The sequence below is a fragment of the Podarcis vaucheri genome (genome assembly GCF_965113315.1).
Source record: "Podarcis vaucheri genome assembly, chromosome: 6".
NCBI lineage: Eukaryota > Metazoa > Chordata > Lepidosauria > Squamata > Lacertidae > Podarcis > Podarcis vaucheri.
In genome coordinates, this window is record NC_138764.1 from 41,424,202 (window position 1) to 41,443,207 (window position 19,006).

General features: G+C 41.1%; 1 protein-coding gene across 1 annotated transcript in view; it reads right to left on the reverse strand.

Moving 5' to 3' along the window:
* The window catches only part of LOC309534827 (serine/threonine-protein kinase TNNI3K), a 159,426-nt gene that overhangs the window by 100,940 nt on the left and 39,480 nt on the right, over positions 1 to 19,006 (reverse strand). Inside the window, exons 11-18 of the mRNA XM_082227248.1 lie at positions 15,843 to 15,937; positions 14,888 to 15,037; positions 13,511 to 13,597; positions 11,346 to 11,402; positions 9,068 to 9,160; positions 8,916 to 8,973; positions 8,615 to 8,809; positions 5,584 to 5,688 (exon numbers count right to left, since the gene is read on the reverse strand). Coding sequence (XP_082083374.1) covers positions 5,584 to 5,688; positions 8,615 to 8,809; positions 8,916 to 8,973; positions 9,068 to 9,160; positions 11,346 to 11,402; positions 13,511 to 13,597; positions 14,888 to 15,037; positions 15,843 to 15,937 — 840 coding nt within the window. The remainder of the gene's footprint in view (positions 1 to 5,583; positions 5,689 to 8,614; positions 8,810 to 8,915; positions 8,974 to 9,067; positions 9,161 to 11,345; positions 11,403 to 13,510; positions 13,598 to 14,887; positions 15,038 to 15,842; positions 15,938 to 19,006) is intronic.

Consider the following 19,006-nt stretch of genomic DNA (forward strand, 5'->3'; position numbering starts at 1 on the left):
TGTTGCTCAGTCCCTGCTCCTGCCAACCTAGCAGTTCAGAAGCACGTCAAAGTGCAAGTAGATAAATAGGTACCGTTCCGGCGGGAAGATAAACAGCGTTTCCGTGCGCTGCTCTGGTTCGCCAGAAGCGGCTTAGTCATGCTGACCACATGACCCGGAAGCTGTACGCTGGCTCCCTCAGCCAATATAGCGAGATGAGCGCCGCAACCCCAGAGCCTGTCACGACTGGACCTAATGGTCAGGGGTCCCTTTACCTTTATCTTTATCTCAAAGCACTCTTTCTTGTCAGATACACAGTGAGCAAAGGTATTATAATTGGATGCCCCAAGCAATACTTTGCTGGATTTTGCAGAGGCCAAGGCTCCATTAGGCCCAGAAACAGAACTTCCTTCTTAACTCCTAAACATGGTCAACCTTCCTGAACCTACTTTGACGAGAGAACGCTTGGAAACCTGCCTTGTCAATTTCCCCAAAGAAACAGAAGAGTTTGCTCTTTAAAGACATTCCTGTCAGTCCAAGATATTTCACCTGCACTGCATGATTTGTCTATATGTGTCTGTCTGTCTGTCTATCGATCTGTCCATATATCTGTCTATATTTACGTACACAGATATCAAGGGACAAAAGAATCTACCATAGCCAATAGAAGCAGAAGAAATAAGAAAACTCTCCTGGAGCATTGTTGTTTCAATGACACTTAAAGCCTGGGTGGGTAAGTGTGGGAGAAATGTAGCCCTTTAAGCCTCACATTCAGGAAATACAAGAGGGGGAAAAAATGAGCAGAATCCAGACAAGGTTAATAAAGAGTTCATCAGATTCAGTACTAAATTGCCTGCTCTTAAGGCCATCTCCATCTCAAGACTGTGGTCAAGAATACCCTTTTCCATTATTTCTATGAAAACAGTAGAAAGAAGGGGGGGAAATAGAAAAAGAAAAAAGAATTAGGAGACGCATGCAATCAATCTTGTCCTTTAGAAAATCCAGTAGTTCTTCAGGCCTGCCAGATACTCTGCCTTTCAGGGCAACAGACAGGCAATGCCTATTAAATGTGTTTTTCTTCTCCAAAGAAATGGGGTCAGGGAAAGATTCTTCTAACCTTACTATGCTATAGATTTAATGAAAGGCAACTGCTATTTTAAGGTTTCATGAGGGGATTTTATATATATATATATATATATATATATATATATATATATATATATATATAACAAAGACGAATTGCGGACACCCATCCCCATTACCACAGAGCTTCCATTGACTCTTTTATCTATATCACCAAGCCAGCCCTTACAAACCTTCACTGATTGTTAGACCTATAAATGAGGCTTAGTCGCTGAGAAGGCTAGGTCCTGACACTCTCAGTGTTTATGAGTTAAAATAAGAGTGATATGCTGCAATGTCTGTCTTTTAGTTAAGGTGTTTTAATTATCCCAAATTCTGTTGACTAGCATACAGTTTTCTCAATAGTTGATACAGCGGTACCTCGGGATAAGAACTTAATTCGTCCCGGAGGTCCGTTCTTAACCTGAAACTGTTCTTAACCTGAAGCACCACTAACCTGAAGCTAATGGGGCCTCCTGCTGACGCCGTGCCGCCGGAGCACGATTTCTGTTCTCATCCTGAAGCAAAGTTCAAAGTTCAAGCAAAGAGGTATTATTTCTGGGTTAGCGGAGTCTGTAACCTGAAGCGTATGTAACCCGAAGTACCACTGTAGTGATGAGCAGGATTCATTAGCTTTCATGTTTTAACAGCAGAATGACAAATTACACTGGAATTGGTTCTTACCTTGGGTGTAAGTATATAGAGCACTGTCAGGGACTGGCTGGACACGGAGGAGGGGGGCTGAATACTGATGAGTGGGCACTTGGAAAGGGGGAGGCTATAAACTGACTTAGAAGAATGGTCTGGGGGAGCCTTTAAAAGCCAGGAGGTGAAAGTCAGAGAGGCTACAGGATTGGAGAGTGAAGAACAGGTGCTGGAGAAAGGAGACATAGGTCAGGCAAACTGCTTCTATAGGCAAAATATGCAGAAGTGAAAATTTTTTGGCTGATAGTAAATTATGTAAAAGATCCCTGATTCCCAAACCCCAAAGACTGAAAGAAAGACATTCATACACTGATTTTTGAGCATGGGTACTAAATACATGGATGATGCTGTGGGTTGTGAATGTAACTCGGGTGCTTAAAGAAGTAGGTTTAAACACAAAATGGGGGGGGGGCTCAGAAGGACTGTGTTTCTGGTGCCATGTTTACTGCATGATGCCTGTCATTTTAAATGTTCATGTGCCATTCAAAACTGTTGGCACCAGTTCATAATGAATCTACTTTTTTGCATCTGGACTCAAAAGCTAAAGTATGAATTAGCCCGCTAATCAGGATATAAATACCTAAAGACAGGAAATGAGTGCAGTGGGAAATTAGAATGTATTTTGCATCTAGTTGGAGAAAAAACATTTTAAACAGTTTTAGGCAGGGCTTTTTTCCAGCCAGAACTTGCTGGAAGTCAGATCCAGCACCTTTCAGGTGGATGCCATTGCCAGAAATGTTGAACACCATCAGGCCTCCATGACTTCTGGGAAACCAGAGAGGGTGCTTCTTGGGGAGAGAAGTATGTGGAAAGATAGGCATCAGATATTCTTGTTTTTGTAACACATGTTTCTTCTTTCCAATGCCACCTTTTAAAATTAGTGTGTGAGGTGAGAACTGATTAGCAGGACATGTAGAAGTTTGATTTGCAACATGTTTACTCATAATTTCCTTCTAGACAAGAGAAATGGAGTTGGCTAGTGGTGCATTTTGCAGTTTGCCATTTTTCTGCACAAGAGTTGACAGCTTCCAGTTTTTACACTTAACAAAATGTACAAATACAGCAATCAAATATAAACGCGGCTATGTTCGGTCTTATGTGGACAGCATTTTACACAAGCAACACAGACTTAACGCAATTCCTACTTCCACTGCTTGTCAGGTGCAGGAATCCTAGCCCTGAATTGTTCAGAAATGGTTATTCAAAAGCTTAATGACAGGCTTTCCACCTCATTTGATTAATGAACTGTAATTAGTACAAAAGGCAGTAGTTGGGAAAGCAGATTTGGGTCTCCTGACACTGATCCTGCTCCAGCTGTACCAACCATTAGTCAAGTTTGAAGCTGAAGCTCACGTTTTCAGAAGGCTTACGTTAGCAGCCCTGAAAGCACCGTGTGCTTATGTTATGCATCTATATGTGCAAATCTTGACATTCATACGATGAGATCAGAGAACCCTTGCAAATGTAGGAACCAATGCAGGAACCATGTTTGGGAACTAGAAATTCTGAACCTGCCAAATACAATATTCGGCTGAATTGTAAAATCACTGCCCCTTAAAATGTTTGTTTGTTTGTTGCATTTATAGACTCACCTTTTCCTCTAAGGAGCCTCAGGTGATGAACATGGTTCTTCTCTCCCTCCCTTAATTTAATTCTCACAATAATCCTGTGAGATTAGGCTGAGAGGCAGTGACTGGCCCAAGGTCACCCTGTGAGATTCATGGTCAAGTGGGGATTTGAACTCCCCAGGTCTCCCAGGTCCCAGTCTGACACTTTAACCACTATACCACCCTGACTTTAATTTTGTCAGCAAAGGAGTACTTATATCATTATCATCAGCATATATTCAGCACTTGTGCAGCACATGCATGTATTCTCGCTATGCATTCTCGCTACGTAATGAGAAGTACTGTAATTCTCGTTATGTTCAATGGCTTACATTTCAAGAAAAGCATATTTTCTTATGCGTACTAACTGTGCAAAGCGTGCTACCCTTTTTATTCCATTTGTTCAGCTGATTCTAAAGAAATTACTGCAAGAATAGTATTTCAGAGCAGTGGTATTTCTTAAAGGAAAAAAAAAGTTTGGATTTGTTTTTAAGGAAGCCTGTAGAAATCATATCCTCAGAATACAAGAAACAAAACCAAAGTTTCCTTGAAAACAATACCTTTTGGTTTTATTTCAGTAAATGTCTATAATGAAATCAAATAACCCAAGCAGGTTGAGGGCTGTTCTAATGATGATCACCTGCACTCCCACTGAGTTAATAAATCAGGATGAATTAATTACTTCCAAAATTATCTCAAGCATGACAGACAATTGATGTCTTTCAAATTAGGTATTAATTATTACAATGAAACTCATGGAAAAAATAAAAAATAAACACCCATAAGTGGCTTTAAGATCTGTGAAGACTAGGTAACGTACTTACAGTCAGTGGGCTACCATATCTCCCCATTACAATGGTCAGAGCCAGCTCAGACTCTTCCAATAGCTTAGGATGGTTGACACTTACAGGAATCTGTAAAGTTGCTTAGCAGCAAACAGACTGCCTCCCCCTCCACACCTCTCCCCAAAACAATAAGGAGTTTGGGCAGGCTTTAGGAAGCTTTAAAGGACAGCTGATGATTATAGATGATTACAGTGGTACCTCAGGTTAAGTACTTAATTCGTTCCGGAGGTCCGTTCTTAACCTGAAACTGTTCTTAACCTGAAGCATCACTTTAGCTAATGGGGCCTCCTGCTGCTGCCACGCCACCTGAGCATTATTTCTGTTCTCATCCTGAAGCAAAGTTCTTAGCCCGAGGTACTATTTCTGGGTTAGCGGAGTCTGTAACCTGAAGCGTACGTAACCCGAAGCATATGTAACCCGAGGTACCACTGTATATGATTTATAGAAAGTTGGGACTTTCCTTTGCTCTACAGTGAGGGTAGAGAACTGGGTCTGGTTCTTATCTTCAAGTTCTTATCTTCCCCATCACCCCATGTGACAATTTTGACAGGCTGCCCTCATGTCAATCACAGATGGCACATGGTAACCTGCCTGTCAATCACAATGACATCAGCTGACCCATTTTTGCCTGCATGGTTTGAAACCAAACTTCCAGCCTCTCTGCTTCTCACCTTCTAACAGGTTAGCATTGACACTGCTATTCAAGGTTGAGCTTGTTCTGGCCTGCCTCTATTCCCATGTACATCTTTTCTCTCTCTTCTTTTTTAGTCACATGCATTGAGAGATTGGGTAATGTACTATTAAATTACTTTCTGCCCCACTGGTAATTTCACTGAAGGAAGGTGCTTCTCCTGCCTCAGGACTTCCCCATGAGCTTTCTTATTCAGAGGTCCTGGCTGTGAGAATTGACACTCCTAACAGCCAGATGCAGAGTCTCTCATTTTGGAACTATTGCTTCAAGAAGGCATCCTCAGAAGTGAAATGTGCTCATTGCTTGAAGCCAGTGTCATGGTCCTCATTTTCCCTTAAGGTGAAGCTTTGCATTGTGGATGGCAAATTGTGACTGTTATTTTTCTGGACATTTACAGAATGTGCAGTTTCATTTCAGCTTCAAATCTGATTAATCCACTACCCAGTTGTTTGAAAATGGACTAGACAGATGCTCTGAAGAGGCAATATGGGTTTAGTTCTGAAAATACTTCAATCTTCAGTCCAGCGATCTCATTTCAGCCATTCGCAATTGTAGAGCAGGTGCCTTCCTGCATTTATTTTGGAACAATATGAAGAGCAATATATCGAGAGGCAAAAGAAAGAAAGAACTGTACCTGTTCAAGTCACGATGTATAATTGGCTGGGTGAGATTGTGAAGGTACTCCATACCTTTGGCAACATCTACTGCGATGATTAATTTTGACTGCAAGTCAAGATTCCTGCGAGGCAAGGGTAAAAAAATAATAATATCGTAGCATTAGTCAAATTAGAGAGAGGTGAGAAGAATTTCCCAAACTTTCTGATTATTTACATAATCCTGATTGTTGAAATCAAGTTCTCTCAAAGTAGTTTAAATTAAGAACTTCTCTCAAGATGTAATTTGGAAATTGCTGAATTAAAACTTGATTAGTCATTAATTGGCCTGCTGTTTCCCACTTCCTCTACTTCTGAAGAGAAGGTCTTTCACTTAGAGAAAGAGGGAGTGGAGCTGACCTTGGTCTATGCCCTTATATACAGTATGCACTGGGGTAACTCCCTATGCCCTCATTGATAGGATTATGTCTCTGTTTGTTTATTTAAGGTATGTACTGTAGTTCATAAACAATAAAAATAAATCCCAGAGCAGTTTGCACAATATAACACTGAAAAACAATTTTAAAAAACCACCAAGGAGACAACTACAATTAAGACCCAACATATAAACCAACCTATTGAAAACCCAGTACAGCAGCAAAAAGAAACTAAGCACACAACCATATGATTGAGGAAAACCAACCAGCCACTTTGGCTAAAGATCTTGCTGAGACACTAAAGCCAGGGGAAACAGGCATTGGAGGAACATATGCCTTACTAATCTTTGTGGAAGCGTAAATTGGCAGATTTGCTGCTAATAAAACTGAGAGGGGCAATACTGTGAAGCATGCCCATCCCCTATGCACCAGAGGCAAGATTTAATGAGCTCTGCCAGCAGAAGCCTTCCACTAGTACAATGGGGCTTTCATCCCATCTCTTCCTCCACACACACCCCAAACTGGCGGATGGGGGGGGGAGAGGGTGTCAGAAGAACTCCCAGATCAGCACACAGGGGAAGGAGAGAGCAGAAATGCTTGTGCTCTTCTTAGTGCTATGTTGAATTCCCCCCTGAGTTGCCAAATCCTCTTCCTGTATGTTCACCCTTATAATCCAAACCATAAGTATAAAGGAAGAGGAAAAAAATCAAAGTGTCTGCATAATCAATAGACTCGTGCATGCCATGGTCTACATGAAAAGGTTGGTGTTTTTGTTTTTTGTTTTGGTTTTGAGAGGGCAAAATGCATCAGCTTAGGTTCTCTCACTGAAGATTCTCTTAGGGCACCCCTTAAACCTGGCATTTGACAGGCAACTCCCTGTTTACATGGAGGGCTGCATTCTGGGTCACTGTGTGTGTCAGTGGTCATGCGAAAGCTCATTCTGCCCATGCCCCCTTCCAGGGCCAAAAGCACCGTACGTGCCAGCATTTGCCATAGCTGTCAACTTTTCCCTTTTCTTGTGAAGAATCCTATTCGGAATAAGAGAATTTCCCTTAAAAAAGGGAAAACGTTGACAGCTATGGCAGTTGCACGTCAGTTGGACGCGCACAAAATGGTCACTGCCTATATATTGTTAGGGCCCACTGCATTTCTGTGATTGTAAGCCTAAAATTGTTTTTAACATTGTGTTCTAATTCACTCTGGGGCCTTAGGGAGAAAGGCAGATTTATCATCATCTAGTTTATTGTAGCACTACAACTGCTACAACTGAGGAATCCCAAATAATATTAGTCCTGTTGCTCTTTCTGGCAAGGATCAAAAAACCCAGATGTTGCTCAACCATTATTCAAATTGTGGGAAAGCGTGTTCTCCCTAACAGAGAGCACATGTTGCGGTTGGGGGAACAAGCCACCCTGAAGTGACTATGCAGATTTGGCAAGGAACCCAAGCCTTAAGGGTTAAAATTGGGTTGCTGGGGATTTTTGATTGTTGCCAATTTTGGAGGAGGGGTCAGAGGCTTTAAATACAGGGGCCAGACGTTGGGGCTTTCTCTTGGCCGTTTTGCACCAGATCACCCGCCCTCCCTCCCTTTTATTAGGGTGGTTTTTCTTGCTCGCTTGACCTTGCTATGCCTGTCATGGGGTCGTCTGCCTTGGAGTGGGGGCCTGGTAGGAATTTTGCCATCTGGCTGATTGGCTGGTGCCATTTGGTTTTTGCCTACTGCGTAGCAAATTGTCACAACTTGTAAGGTTGGCGGTTAGGCATTGGTTAAATTGGTGCTTGGAGGGGTAAGTGCCTATCCCTCCAAATGGTGCGGAAAGGGAATTCCGTTAAAGGAATCCAGGGGCTTGCCATTCTTTTCGTCCTTGTCCCTGGAATCGGACTTGGGCCGTGCAAGCCCCACCAGAACATGAGGGTGAGAAGTGATTGACTGATGCCCAGCTTCATTTTCTCACCCAATACTTGTTTCCCATGCTGGCTTCCGCTGGAATCCGGAAGTCAGTTCTGTCCCTGGGCATGGAAAGATAGTCATAACCAATGCCTAAGCAACCACTCACATTTTTTGTATTTTGAATAAAGTTGTGGCCAAAATTATGCCAAAAACCTTAAACAAAAATTAATGTGTGATGTGTGACTTTTTTGGCGGGGAGTGGCGTTGTGGGACTCAACACGCAACAGAGAAACATTCAAACCATGAGAGGAGCTGATTATTTACATGTGCCCCCTTTCTGAAAACTCTTCTTCGTCTTCCACTACAAACTCAAGAGTCCTTATGTGCTAATTAGCTTGCCCATATTTCATGGAAAAACTGCCTAAATCACAAACCATGTCTACAAAAATGCATGTGTTGTGGGACAAGGTGAATAAAAATGCATATATTTGTGAAAACATGCCAAAAAATGGAGGAAGTTATAGAAAATTGCTTGCAAAAATGTGCACTGTTAGTCAAAATTGCATACAACTTTTTTTTTTAATTTGGGGGGAAAAACCACACTAAAATGCTGGTGAATTTTGCTGCAGAATTAAAAAAAAAAAGAAATGGTACATTGCTGTTGAAATCTGGAGAACTGAATAGAAGTTGTGAAAGATGAGGAATTGAAAGAAATGGAAACTGACCAATGTAAACCAGTTTTACCTTTTTTGTTCGTGCAACAGGGAGAAGAGGGATCCTCCAGATATGTATTGTGTAACTATTGCAAACTGGCTTGGATCATCCAGGCAAGCACCAACAAACTGGATGACACAGGGGTGATTGAGTCGGCACAGAATGGAAACTTCTCGGCAAAACATGTCAACGTCTGATTTGGAGCAGTAGGTGTTGGCTCGGTATCTGGTTAGCAGCATCAGAATATATATATATATAGATTAAAAGAATGCCATTTAAAAAACATTCTTAACTAAGTAAAGTAACCAACAAAAACTCCACTAAAGCTTACCGTTTGATTGCCACTATTTTATTTCTGCATCTTCCCTTATATACTTTTCCAAACGATCCTACAAGGAATGAGATTAAATAAAAACACAGCAACATGGGAGGGGGGCGGAATTCATTCTCTAAAATGGAACCTTATTTTCTATTTCCTTTTACCTGAACCAATAATTTCATGGAACTCGATTTCTGAGAGCTGGAGGTGAAAATGGGATGGCAAACCAGCGCGGAGAAGAAGAACATCTGCTTTTTCTGCCAAAGGAAAACAGTCCATTTGTAAAAATGCAGTGAATATATATTTTAAGTACCGAATTTAACAAAAAATAAAAATAAGCAACACACTGATAGCATAGTTTCCCACTATGAATGGCTTGACTGGTATTTCGGTTCCTATTTGTTTCAATATCCTACAATAAGCCCCCAATAATAAATACAGATTTGCAACATTCTGACTGCCTTAGAGCTTTTTTTTTTTTTTTTGCTTTTTTTTTTGGCTCTAGAAGCTTATCACCAAAGAACACTGCTCCATATGCATATTCTATCTGGATCATGTAATGGTTGCAGAAAATCCTTTATACAAGGAATTAGTTCCTTCTCCTGTCTCTCTGTCTCTCTAACAGTAGCTAGCGAGGCTGTGTTTTTACTGCCATTCCAATACACTGTTCAATGACTCTGCGAATTGGATTTGATACACAACTGAATTTTCAGGCTAACTTGTTGATCCACGTGCTTCGCTGTAACAGGTTTATCAAAACATTTCTCAACAGAACATTTGAATATGCCTTTTGATTACATGAGTAGGATATAAACTTTTTGATGCACCCAAAGCTGATAATGTGGGAAGGAAATTCTAAAGGAAGTGTGTCAAAAGAGCCATCAAGAAGCAACTGAGTTATGCCTCAAACATATGATTAATTTTTTGTAAAAGATTTTATTTCAAATGCAGGTAGTTAAATCTGATAGCACTCACATTTATATTCTTATCATCACTTTTAATATTTAGTAAGAAAAAACAAAACAAGCCATCCTTGTAGTATCTTAGATGCCATTTCACAGAACATCACAATTCAATTTGTGTAGGACATATGAAATACTACAATAATTATAATTACAGAAATATATTTCTGACTGGTGTAAAAAGAGCCAGTTCCACAATTATGACACTTACCAAAGTTAAACTAAGGCTGCAATCCTATGCACAAAATAAAAAAATTCCTTCCAGTAGCACCTTAAAGACCAACTAAGTTAGTTCTTGGTATGAGCTTTCGTGTGCATGCACACTTCTTCAGATACACTGAAGAATGTATCTGAAGAAGTTTGCATGCACACGAAAGCTCATACCAAGAACTAACTTAGTTGGTCTTTAAGGTGCTACTGGAAGGAATTTTTTTATTTTGACTATGGCAGACCAACACGGCTACCTACCTGTAACTAATCCTATGCACACTTATCTTTGAAGCAAGCCCATTAAACACAGTAGGACTTACATCTGAGTACGCTTCCATAAGACTGGACCGCTTTGACAGTTATCCAGCAGCTGTCTTAAGTGACAGTTCCCAACTCACACATACTGAAATTTCTAAACAAAAGACCCTAGTAAAGTCAAAGTTTAATATACCCCCCTTTTGGACAAAAGATGCCAAGCAAGGTCTTTTAACATGATGGTAAGAATTGCTACTGGCTTTGACCACTGTACATGCCCACCTGCCCTGTTCCAAATGCTGATGTGCCTTGTTTGTACTTCCCTGTCTATTGTTGAGACTAGGTCAGGACCTAGACCAAAGATGGATCTAGGGAGCATAACCGGGTGTGGAACTTCTGAGGCCCCTGCAGTGGGCACCACAACTGTGACATCTAATGGAAGGTGAGAGGCATGGAGGGGCATCAGATTTTGGCATCGCACAGGGCACCACTGAGAAGCCAAGGTACGCTACTGCCTAAATCAGTGGTGGCCAAAGTTGGCCCTCCAGCTGTTTGGGGACTGCAATTCCCATCATCCCTGGCCACTGGTCCTGTTAGCTAGGGATGATGGGAGTTGTAGTCCAAAAACAGCTAGAGGGCCAACTTTGGCCACCACTGGCCTAAATGAAGGAGGGAAAGTGCAGCCAATTCTGAACATTGCCACGTGTGTATTGTTTGGAGTTGCCAGCTTTTACACCTGTGATGTAACAGTTTCCTGGCAGGCAGAAATCTGGCAGGTATAACTTTTCCAGGTATGGAGATGAAGTGATAGAAACAGCATTGCCTGTCATTTTTTTTCCATGTCAGGCCAGCTATCAAAAGTATAGAAGGCAAACTGAGTGGAGACACAGACACAGGTAAGATAGGCATGCCCAGCAGTTGTGCCACCAGCGGAACTGTTCTCATGGATGCCCAGAATAGACAAATCTAGGAAAACACCTTTGCTATAAAAGATTCAATTTGACATTAAAAATACCTTTCGTCATGCTTTTAATCTTCCCTAGAGGAGACGGAACTGACACATAGGATCCATCTGAAATAAAAAGAAAATGTAGGCTTACAGATTTTCAAAAATAATGTATCACTTAATATACTTTCTCTGTGTGTGAAGCACCTAAGAAGTCTCATTCTAGGTTATTATAAACCTGTCTTTTGAAAAGCAGGGCTGGTGTTGTAGGTGATATAGTTTTGATCTAGCTTTATTAACATGGGCATGGAAATTCCATGTTGTTCCATCAAGGCAAAGGAAATGTCATAGACTCATTAATACCTAAGCTTTAGACTGCATGAATATTTTCTAAGCTGGTTTAAATGTATACACTGGAATAATAATAATAATAATAATAATAATAATAATAATAATAATAATAATTTATTATTTTTACCCCACCCATCTGACTGGGCTTCCCCAGCCACTCTGGGTGGTTTCCAACAAAATATTAAAATACAGTAATGCATCAAACATTAAAAGCTTCCCTAAACAGGGCTGCCTTCGGATGTTTTCTAAAAGTCTGGTAATTGTTCTTCTCTTTGACATCTGGTGGGAGGGTGTTCCACAGGGCGGGTGCCACTACTGAGAAGGCCCTCTGCATGGTTCCCTGTAACTTTTGCTTCTCGCAGTGAGGGAACCACCAGAAGGCCCTCGGTGCTGCACCTCAGTGTCCGGGTAGAACAATGGGGGTGGAGAAGTTTAAAAAGTAAGGGCTTACTGTATATTTCAGTCTGTACTTTGAAAATCTTGGAACTGTGGTCCATGGAGCAATAGCATGGACATGAGAGACAGAAAGATTTTGTTGCATCCCCTCCTGTTTTGTGGTTGTGCTGGTTATTGTTTCAACTCTGCTTTTAACAGAGGTTCTCAATAATATTTTAGAACTGTATTGTGGGATTGCACGTACCCTGCCCTGGGACACTGTAATGAAGGGAAGATTATGAATTAAAATAATAAACAAACAAACAAACATGCGGGGATTCAGCCATCAATGGAATGAAAAATCTTGGATACGGATGTACCATTTCAGTGGGGTTTCTTTTTTATTATACTAGGGTGTTTCCTGAGTACAAGCTGAACAGTTGGTCAGAAAATAATTATTAATCCTTGGAATTATGAACTAAAGGCATTTGACCCGGGGGTGGGAAGAAGTGAAGTTTTCGGATGAATATATGCATTTATTTTTATTTGAGGTATAAATATTGATTTCAATACAGCTAACTTCAAATAAAAGTTTTAGGACGGGAGTCATAATGCACAAGTAATCAAAGTGACATCAAAGGAAAGCAAACAACACAAAGAGAATGCTTGAACAACAAATCAAACATGCAGGAAGGGATCTTTCCTTCTCACTTTATTGCATGCAACATGGAATGACAGCTTTTTTTAAGATAAAGAGGAATTCTAAAAAGAAATAAAAATGGAAAGCATATAAAAAAATAAAGACATGGGTCAATGCAATCAAATGTGCTATTCTGCCTAAGCTATAACCTACAGGCCATTGCCATTATGAATGGCAGGAGTGGATGGAGGAGCTCTGCATCAAACTGACTTTCTACGTTATTGACCCAAACAGAAGCACATGCAGATACCTGCTGGTTTAATCAAATATTTTGCAAATGTACAAAGAGGGGAGTGCCTCTGTAATTAATAGTCTAGCTTTTGGGGCACCTGAGGTATAGGGGGCAATGCTTGTTTCTGGAGATCTTCTCTTTCCTTCTAATTTCTGCTCTCTCGGTGTCAGAAAGAACCATTATTCCTGGGCATGGCAGGAAGTAGACCATATCTAATTCCTTCAACCTCCAGCCCATAGCCTTCTGTAAAGTTTGCATCCCCTTCTGCTCTCTCTCTCTTGTATTCTAACCTGGGGGCTTCTTCTAGCCTGCCTAAGGATCGATTTCACCCATCTCTCTCAGTCTCCTGCCCAACCTGCTTCCCAATTTGGTCCCTAAGAGGCTGACCAGGTTCTACAGTGGACAACTGTCTCTGCTATCTCTAGTCTGGCTCCAGGCTGTTAATTCTTTGTACTCTTATGGGGCTCTTCATGCAAACTAGTCTCTTGCCTATCTACTTCATTGAAAAGAAATCTATTAGATTGCATTCTTAGCAGTGCGAAATGAAAAAAACAACAACACTTGTGAATACTATACCTCCCCCAGGTTGGGAGTATTCATTACAAGGGGATTCATCCTGAGGTCTTTTGTAGTGTTTCAGAAGTGTGACAATAGCATCATGTCCTGGAAGAAACCATTTGAAATAATAAGCAAACAAAAAACAAAAACCAATGAACATAACTGGATGAGTGTGTGCACCATGACAGTAATAACTTAGTCATAGCAATTTAAACTCTAAAAAACACATACCCACCAACACAATATAATCTGTCCTCAGCTTTTGTCGGTATTCAATTTACTTTAATGTAAACAAATAAAAGAATAAAATATGAATCACAGCAATCTTGAAATGCTATCCTCTTGGAAAAAACCAGACGATGCCAACTAACAATTCAAACCTGAAAACACCGATGTCTAATAAATGAAACATGATAATAGTTAAAATTATAATTACTATTTTATTCCCCACTTCACCCTAAAGTCTCAGGGTAGGTTAAAGGATGCTGAATCTACATCCACACATAAAAGCCTCTCTTCTAGCAAATGGCATCATATTATTATATGGATTTTATATTTATAGAAAATATAAAATATTTTATATTTATATATATCATATTTCTATAGATGTACTATAGAAATTGCTCTCTGAAGTAGGGTTGTTTATGACTCCAGAATGGACCGAGGTTTAAGCAGGCTCATGCACATTTTAATGTAGAAACATACCCTGGCTCAGCAACAGATGAGCACAGAGGAAAGAGCTTCTGAGAATCGACAGTTTTCTAGTTGAGTTTGGAGGACAAAGAGAAGCAGAACATGAATCTGAGCTGTTGCCAGGGCAGATCTGTGAAATGTGTAACGCACAGTACAGCAAAGCAGAAACCACAGAGATATGCAGTTTCTTTGAAGAATTTCTGCAGGAAATCAAGGAGAGCTATCTATCTTTAAAGGAGGTTTATGCCACTTGCTGCCCATCACAGTAGAACCAGAGTTTGCTTCCACATAAAATCAATAGTAGTCCCTGACTTCCTAATGGACTTCATGGATAACTGCATTCTAATGATGTCTGCGATACCTTGTTCGGTGATAAGGGCTTGGGGGGAATTTAACCCTAAATCCTTGTCTATACTTGAAGGCAGAAGATGCCTTTTCTGAACTAGGATATACAATGATGGATTTCTTAGTTATTGGAACGGAGGATGGTTTGAATTTAATTTGCTGGGAATTAAGGCTTTGGTTAGTATTTCTGAAAGCATAAATCCTGTACTTGGAATGCCTCATTCTCTCAGCTTTAGATGCTGACACAATAAAGACAGGCTTTGTCCCTGTGCCTGGACTTACACTCTCATGTGCTTTCCAAGCTGCAATGCTATGTTTGTAATGTAAAAGTGTCCCCCCACCCCACAATTGCTGTACCTTTCTCATAGGCCCACATCAAGCAGGTCTGCTCATCTTTCTCACCACTAGACCTGCTGGGATCGCAGGCAACCAGATTCATATCAGCTCCGTTGTCTAGTAAAAATTGGACGAGACGGATATGGCCATGATAGCAAGCAGAATGCAACCCTAGAAAATTGAAGGTGGGAAAGAGAGATTGGGTGTCATCCAAATTTCCACAACACTGTAAAAGCACTTGTAGAAGACCAACAAAACTCATCTATGGATTAGGAATATAGGAAGCTGGCTTATACTGAGTCAGACTAGTTCAATATTGTCTACAGTAACTACCAGCAGCTCTCCAAAATTCCAGACAGGATTCTATTCTCAGTGCTACCTGAGAACGCCAGGGATGAAACCTGGGACCTTGTGCATGCAAAACAGTTGCTCTACCCCTGAGCTATGGAAAAAGACATTGCTATGAAATTAATTACTGTAACTATCTGAGCAGTAACCCATCCTTATGGTTTTTGTAGTACTAATTTTTGCCAGTCTTTTTGTCTTCAAAAACTCCCTCAAACAGGGCTGTTTACAAAGCATGCTTTCTCTGCTCCTGATATAATAGGCTCTTGGCATCAGGTACCAACAGGAGTTGCATAAGTTCCAGATGCACCCTGGATGGTACAGATCTATTTAGGGGAAGATGAGCATCTTCTGCTTTAGCAGTTCCATCAGAAGCATGGGGAAAAGGTGCTAGAGAAGCTCACAGATGTCCTTTTTGGGTCTTGCACTAACATAAGAAATCGCCCATAAGTTCCCACAATAGAAGTGGGCTTGGAATGGCCATCTAGTGGCCCAATGGCAACAAGTGACAATCACAGTTGTTTTGTTTGGTGTGTACAACGGCTTGCAGAGCTGAGCAAAGAAGCTCCATTGTGCATGGCTTCTCCAAATGCCAACTCTACCTCTCTCACACAGACCTTCACAGTCTTACCTGTATGTCCATCTCTTCCTTGGTGGTTGAGACTCAACACATTTTGATCAAGGAGAAACTTGACTAGTTCTATGTTCTTGCCATAGGTACATGCACTACAACAGGGGGGGAAAACACCCTGTTTAAATCAAAAAATCCCAGCTAATAAAACTGAATATAGATAGTCAATAAATTATAAACATTGTAAACCGTATAAAAGCACCACAGAAAACTTTGTGTGTCTCAGGCCCCATCTACTCTTTTGTTTGTCCCATGATTCCAAGTCATGGGTCTGAGAAGATTTTCTTTTGTCCTGCCACTTTCTCCAGTGAAAACATGTTATTTATTGCAGAATCTGAACAAACGTCAATCTGCAGAAAACCCGAACAATGTTTGTTTTGATCGAGTTGTAAACAGTGGGTTTTCCCAGGAAATGCAACAAGACAAAAAACCCTCTGGGACCCATGACTTGAAATAACAAACAAATGTGTAGGTGGGCCCTCAGTGTACATGACTCCAGTGTGGTGTAGTGGTTAAGAACAGCAGACTCGTAATCTGGTGAACTGGGTTCGCATCTCCGTTCCTCCACATGCAGCTGCTGGGTGACCTTGGGCTAGACACACTTCATTGAAGTCTCTCAGCCTCACTCACCTCACAGAGTGTTTGGTGTGGGGGAGGAAGGGAAAGGAGAATGTTAGCTGCTTTGAGACTCCTTCAGGTAGTGATAAAGCGGGATATCAAATCCAAACTCTTCTCTTCTTCTTCTCTTCCTTCCAAAAGCCTTCATGTGACAGGTTGTGGGACAGCTCAGTTGCTAGAGCACTAGACCAGGCACAGGCAAACTCGTTGTTTTGGGACTACAATTCCCATCACCCCTGACCACTGGTCCTGTTAGCTAGGGATCATGGGAGTTGTAGTCCCAAAATTACACCCTGCACTAGACTCTAAATCTTAGGGTTGTGGGTTTGAGCCCACATTGCAGGGGATTGGACCAGATTGCCCTTGGGATTGGGCCAGATGATTCTTGGATAGTCCCTTCCAACTCTACAAATTTGTGATTCTATTATTCTGAAACCTGTGGTTTACAATGAGCAGACCAGGCCCTGCTCCAAGGGCCTTTGTTGAGCAAAATAAGAACCAGCTGAAAACACCAAGGCTTTTATTAGGCTTGACCTGAGGATCTTGCATGCGGTCCCTCGCCAGGTTCATGGTTATCCTGGCCTTTCTCTTCCCTTTCTGACATATGTCTGGCTTTTCCTGGACTCATCCAGAATTACAATGGAGAAATTACCACCTGTGTAAAATCAGCAAAATGTCTGAGTTTTTGCAAACAGAACCAGGAAGTGTTTTGCAAAAAACAAACAAACAAACAAACAAACCCTCAACAACTTTTTCTGTCCGGATTTTCACTTCTTGAAATATGGCAACCCACAACATCTCTAATCCTTTTCAGGTGGTGTTCACTGATTTCTGCATTGTTTTAATATAGTCTGTATTTTGTTGTTAATATTGCTGTCTAACAGAGTAATCAAAACCTCAGCAGGGTGTAGTGGAGTAGCATAGTCACTACTGCATCCGCAGCCCTGTTGCTCATCCTGGCTGGAGTTCTCAGGGTGGGGTGCAGTCAAATGCCTCCTCACAGCTACACTAGCCTGGAGCAATCTAGTAGATCATGGGCCAGCTTAATGCCAATCTTGAGCAACCCATTTGGGGGCTTTCATTAGGTCACCAATGTGCTTTTGGTGGGCAGAACTGAGAGCTCTACAGTTCTGGGTCTCCATTCACCCCACTCAACCCCCTCCAGTATAGAAGATCAAAACTCTGGAGGCAAACACTCCTCCAAGACCTACCTGGAAGTCAGCATAACACAGCAAAGATTTATGCATGTGCCCACTTGGAAACAGATCCAGAGGTACCTCAGGTTAAGTACTTAATTCATTCTGGAGGTCTGTTCTTAACCTGAAACTGTTCTTAACCTGAAGCACCACTTTAGCTAATGGGGCCTCCCGCTGCCGCTGTGCAATTTCTGTTCTGATCCTGAAGCAAAGTTCTTAACCAGAGGTACTATTTCTGGGTTAGCAGAGTCTGTAACCTGAAGCGTCTGTAACCCGAGGTACCACTGTAGTGATATACAAACTGTCTTGGAGCTCTCACCTGAGCCTTGAGTGTACACACATTTTTTTAAACTGTTCATGTTACAGTTTTGTTCTAGGGGTTGTCATTATTTCAAACAGTGAAAATCAGGACAGAAAAGCTGTGTCAACAATATTGTTAGATTAGGAGGACAAGAAGCTGGTTGAGACATAGGAGAAAGCCTTCTGTGTTGGCCATGACCTGAGTGAAAAAGCTACCTTGGGAGGACTGTTTGATCACCCTTTTTCATTCTTTTTCATTACCTGTCCGCAGAGCATTTGATCTGCCAAATTGGGGGGGGGGGTGTCTCTCTGCAGCTCTTTGTTTTGTAGAAAAGTCTTATACGCTGCACTTTTCTTGCTATTTACTTTGGGTGTTCATTGTTTGCTTAATCCATGCTGGATTCTATTATTGTGTTTTTGAACATGAGCTCTGCAAATACTATGGAAGGGCTTAATATCAATATTTTTTTAAATGGAGACATAAAGGTATTCCATATATACTACGTCTTGCTACCTTACTACAGTATTTTGCAGGGACTTTTGTAAATTTCCAACTTGAAGCTCCTACGCAAGAAACAGACAATTATAATAAATATTTGATTTCATGACGCACTGATATCTTTCTTATATTATATCTACGTAGTAGATGGTGGTAACAATGTTTTTTTGTGAAAATGCAAAGAATTCTTGTGGAAGCTTGATCATTTTAAGGAGGAAGCCAGAAAACTCAATTACAGATTTTATTGCCAGCACACTTCAATAAGAAATACTTCCCAGATGTTTGAAAGATCAAAATACATGTTACCATATTAATTACTATTTCCACAGCACAGTTAGTATTCAAAATGCTTTACAGGTTGCATTGTTCACATCCTCACACCCTTCACAGCTGAGGAAATGACTTTGAGGCTCCCACTGTATGTCATGCGGAGATTCTTTCCTCTGTGGTTTTCTGTAACTCAAAGCAGCCTACCGTAAGTAGACTGTATCTGTGGGAAAAGACTGGAAAGGGAATGGCTCCTTTTCCAAATCAAAATTTGCCTCTCTATA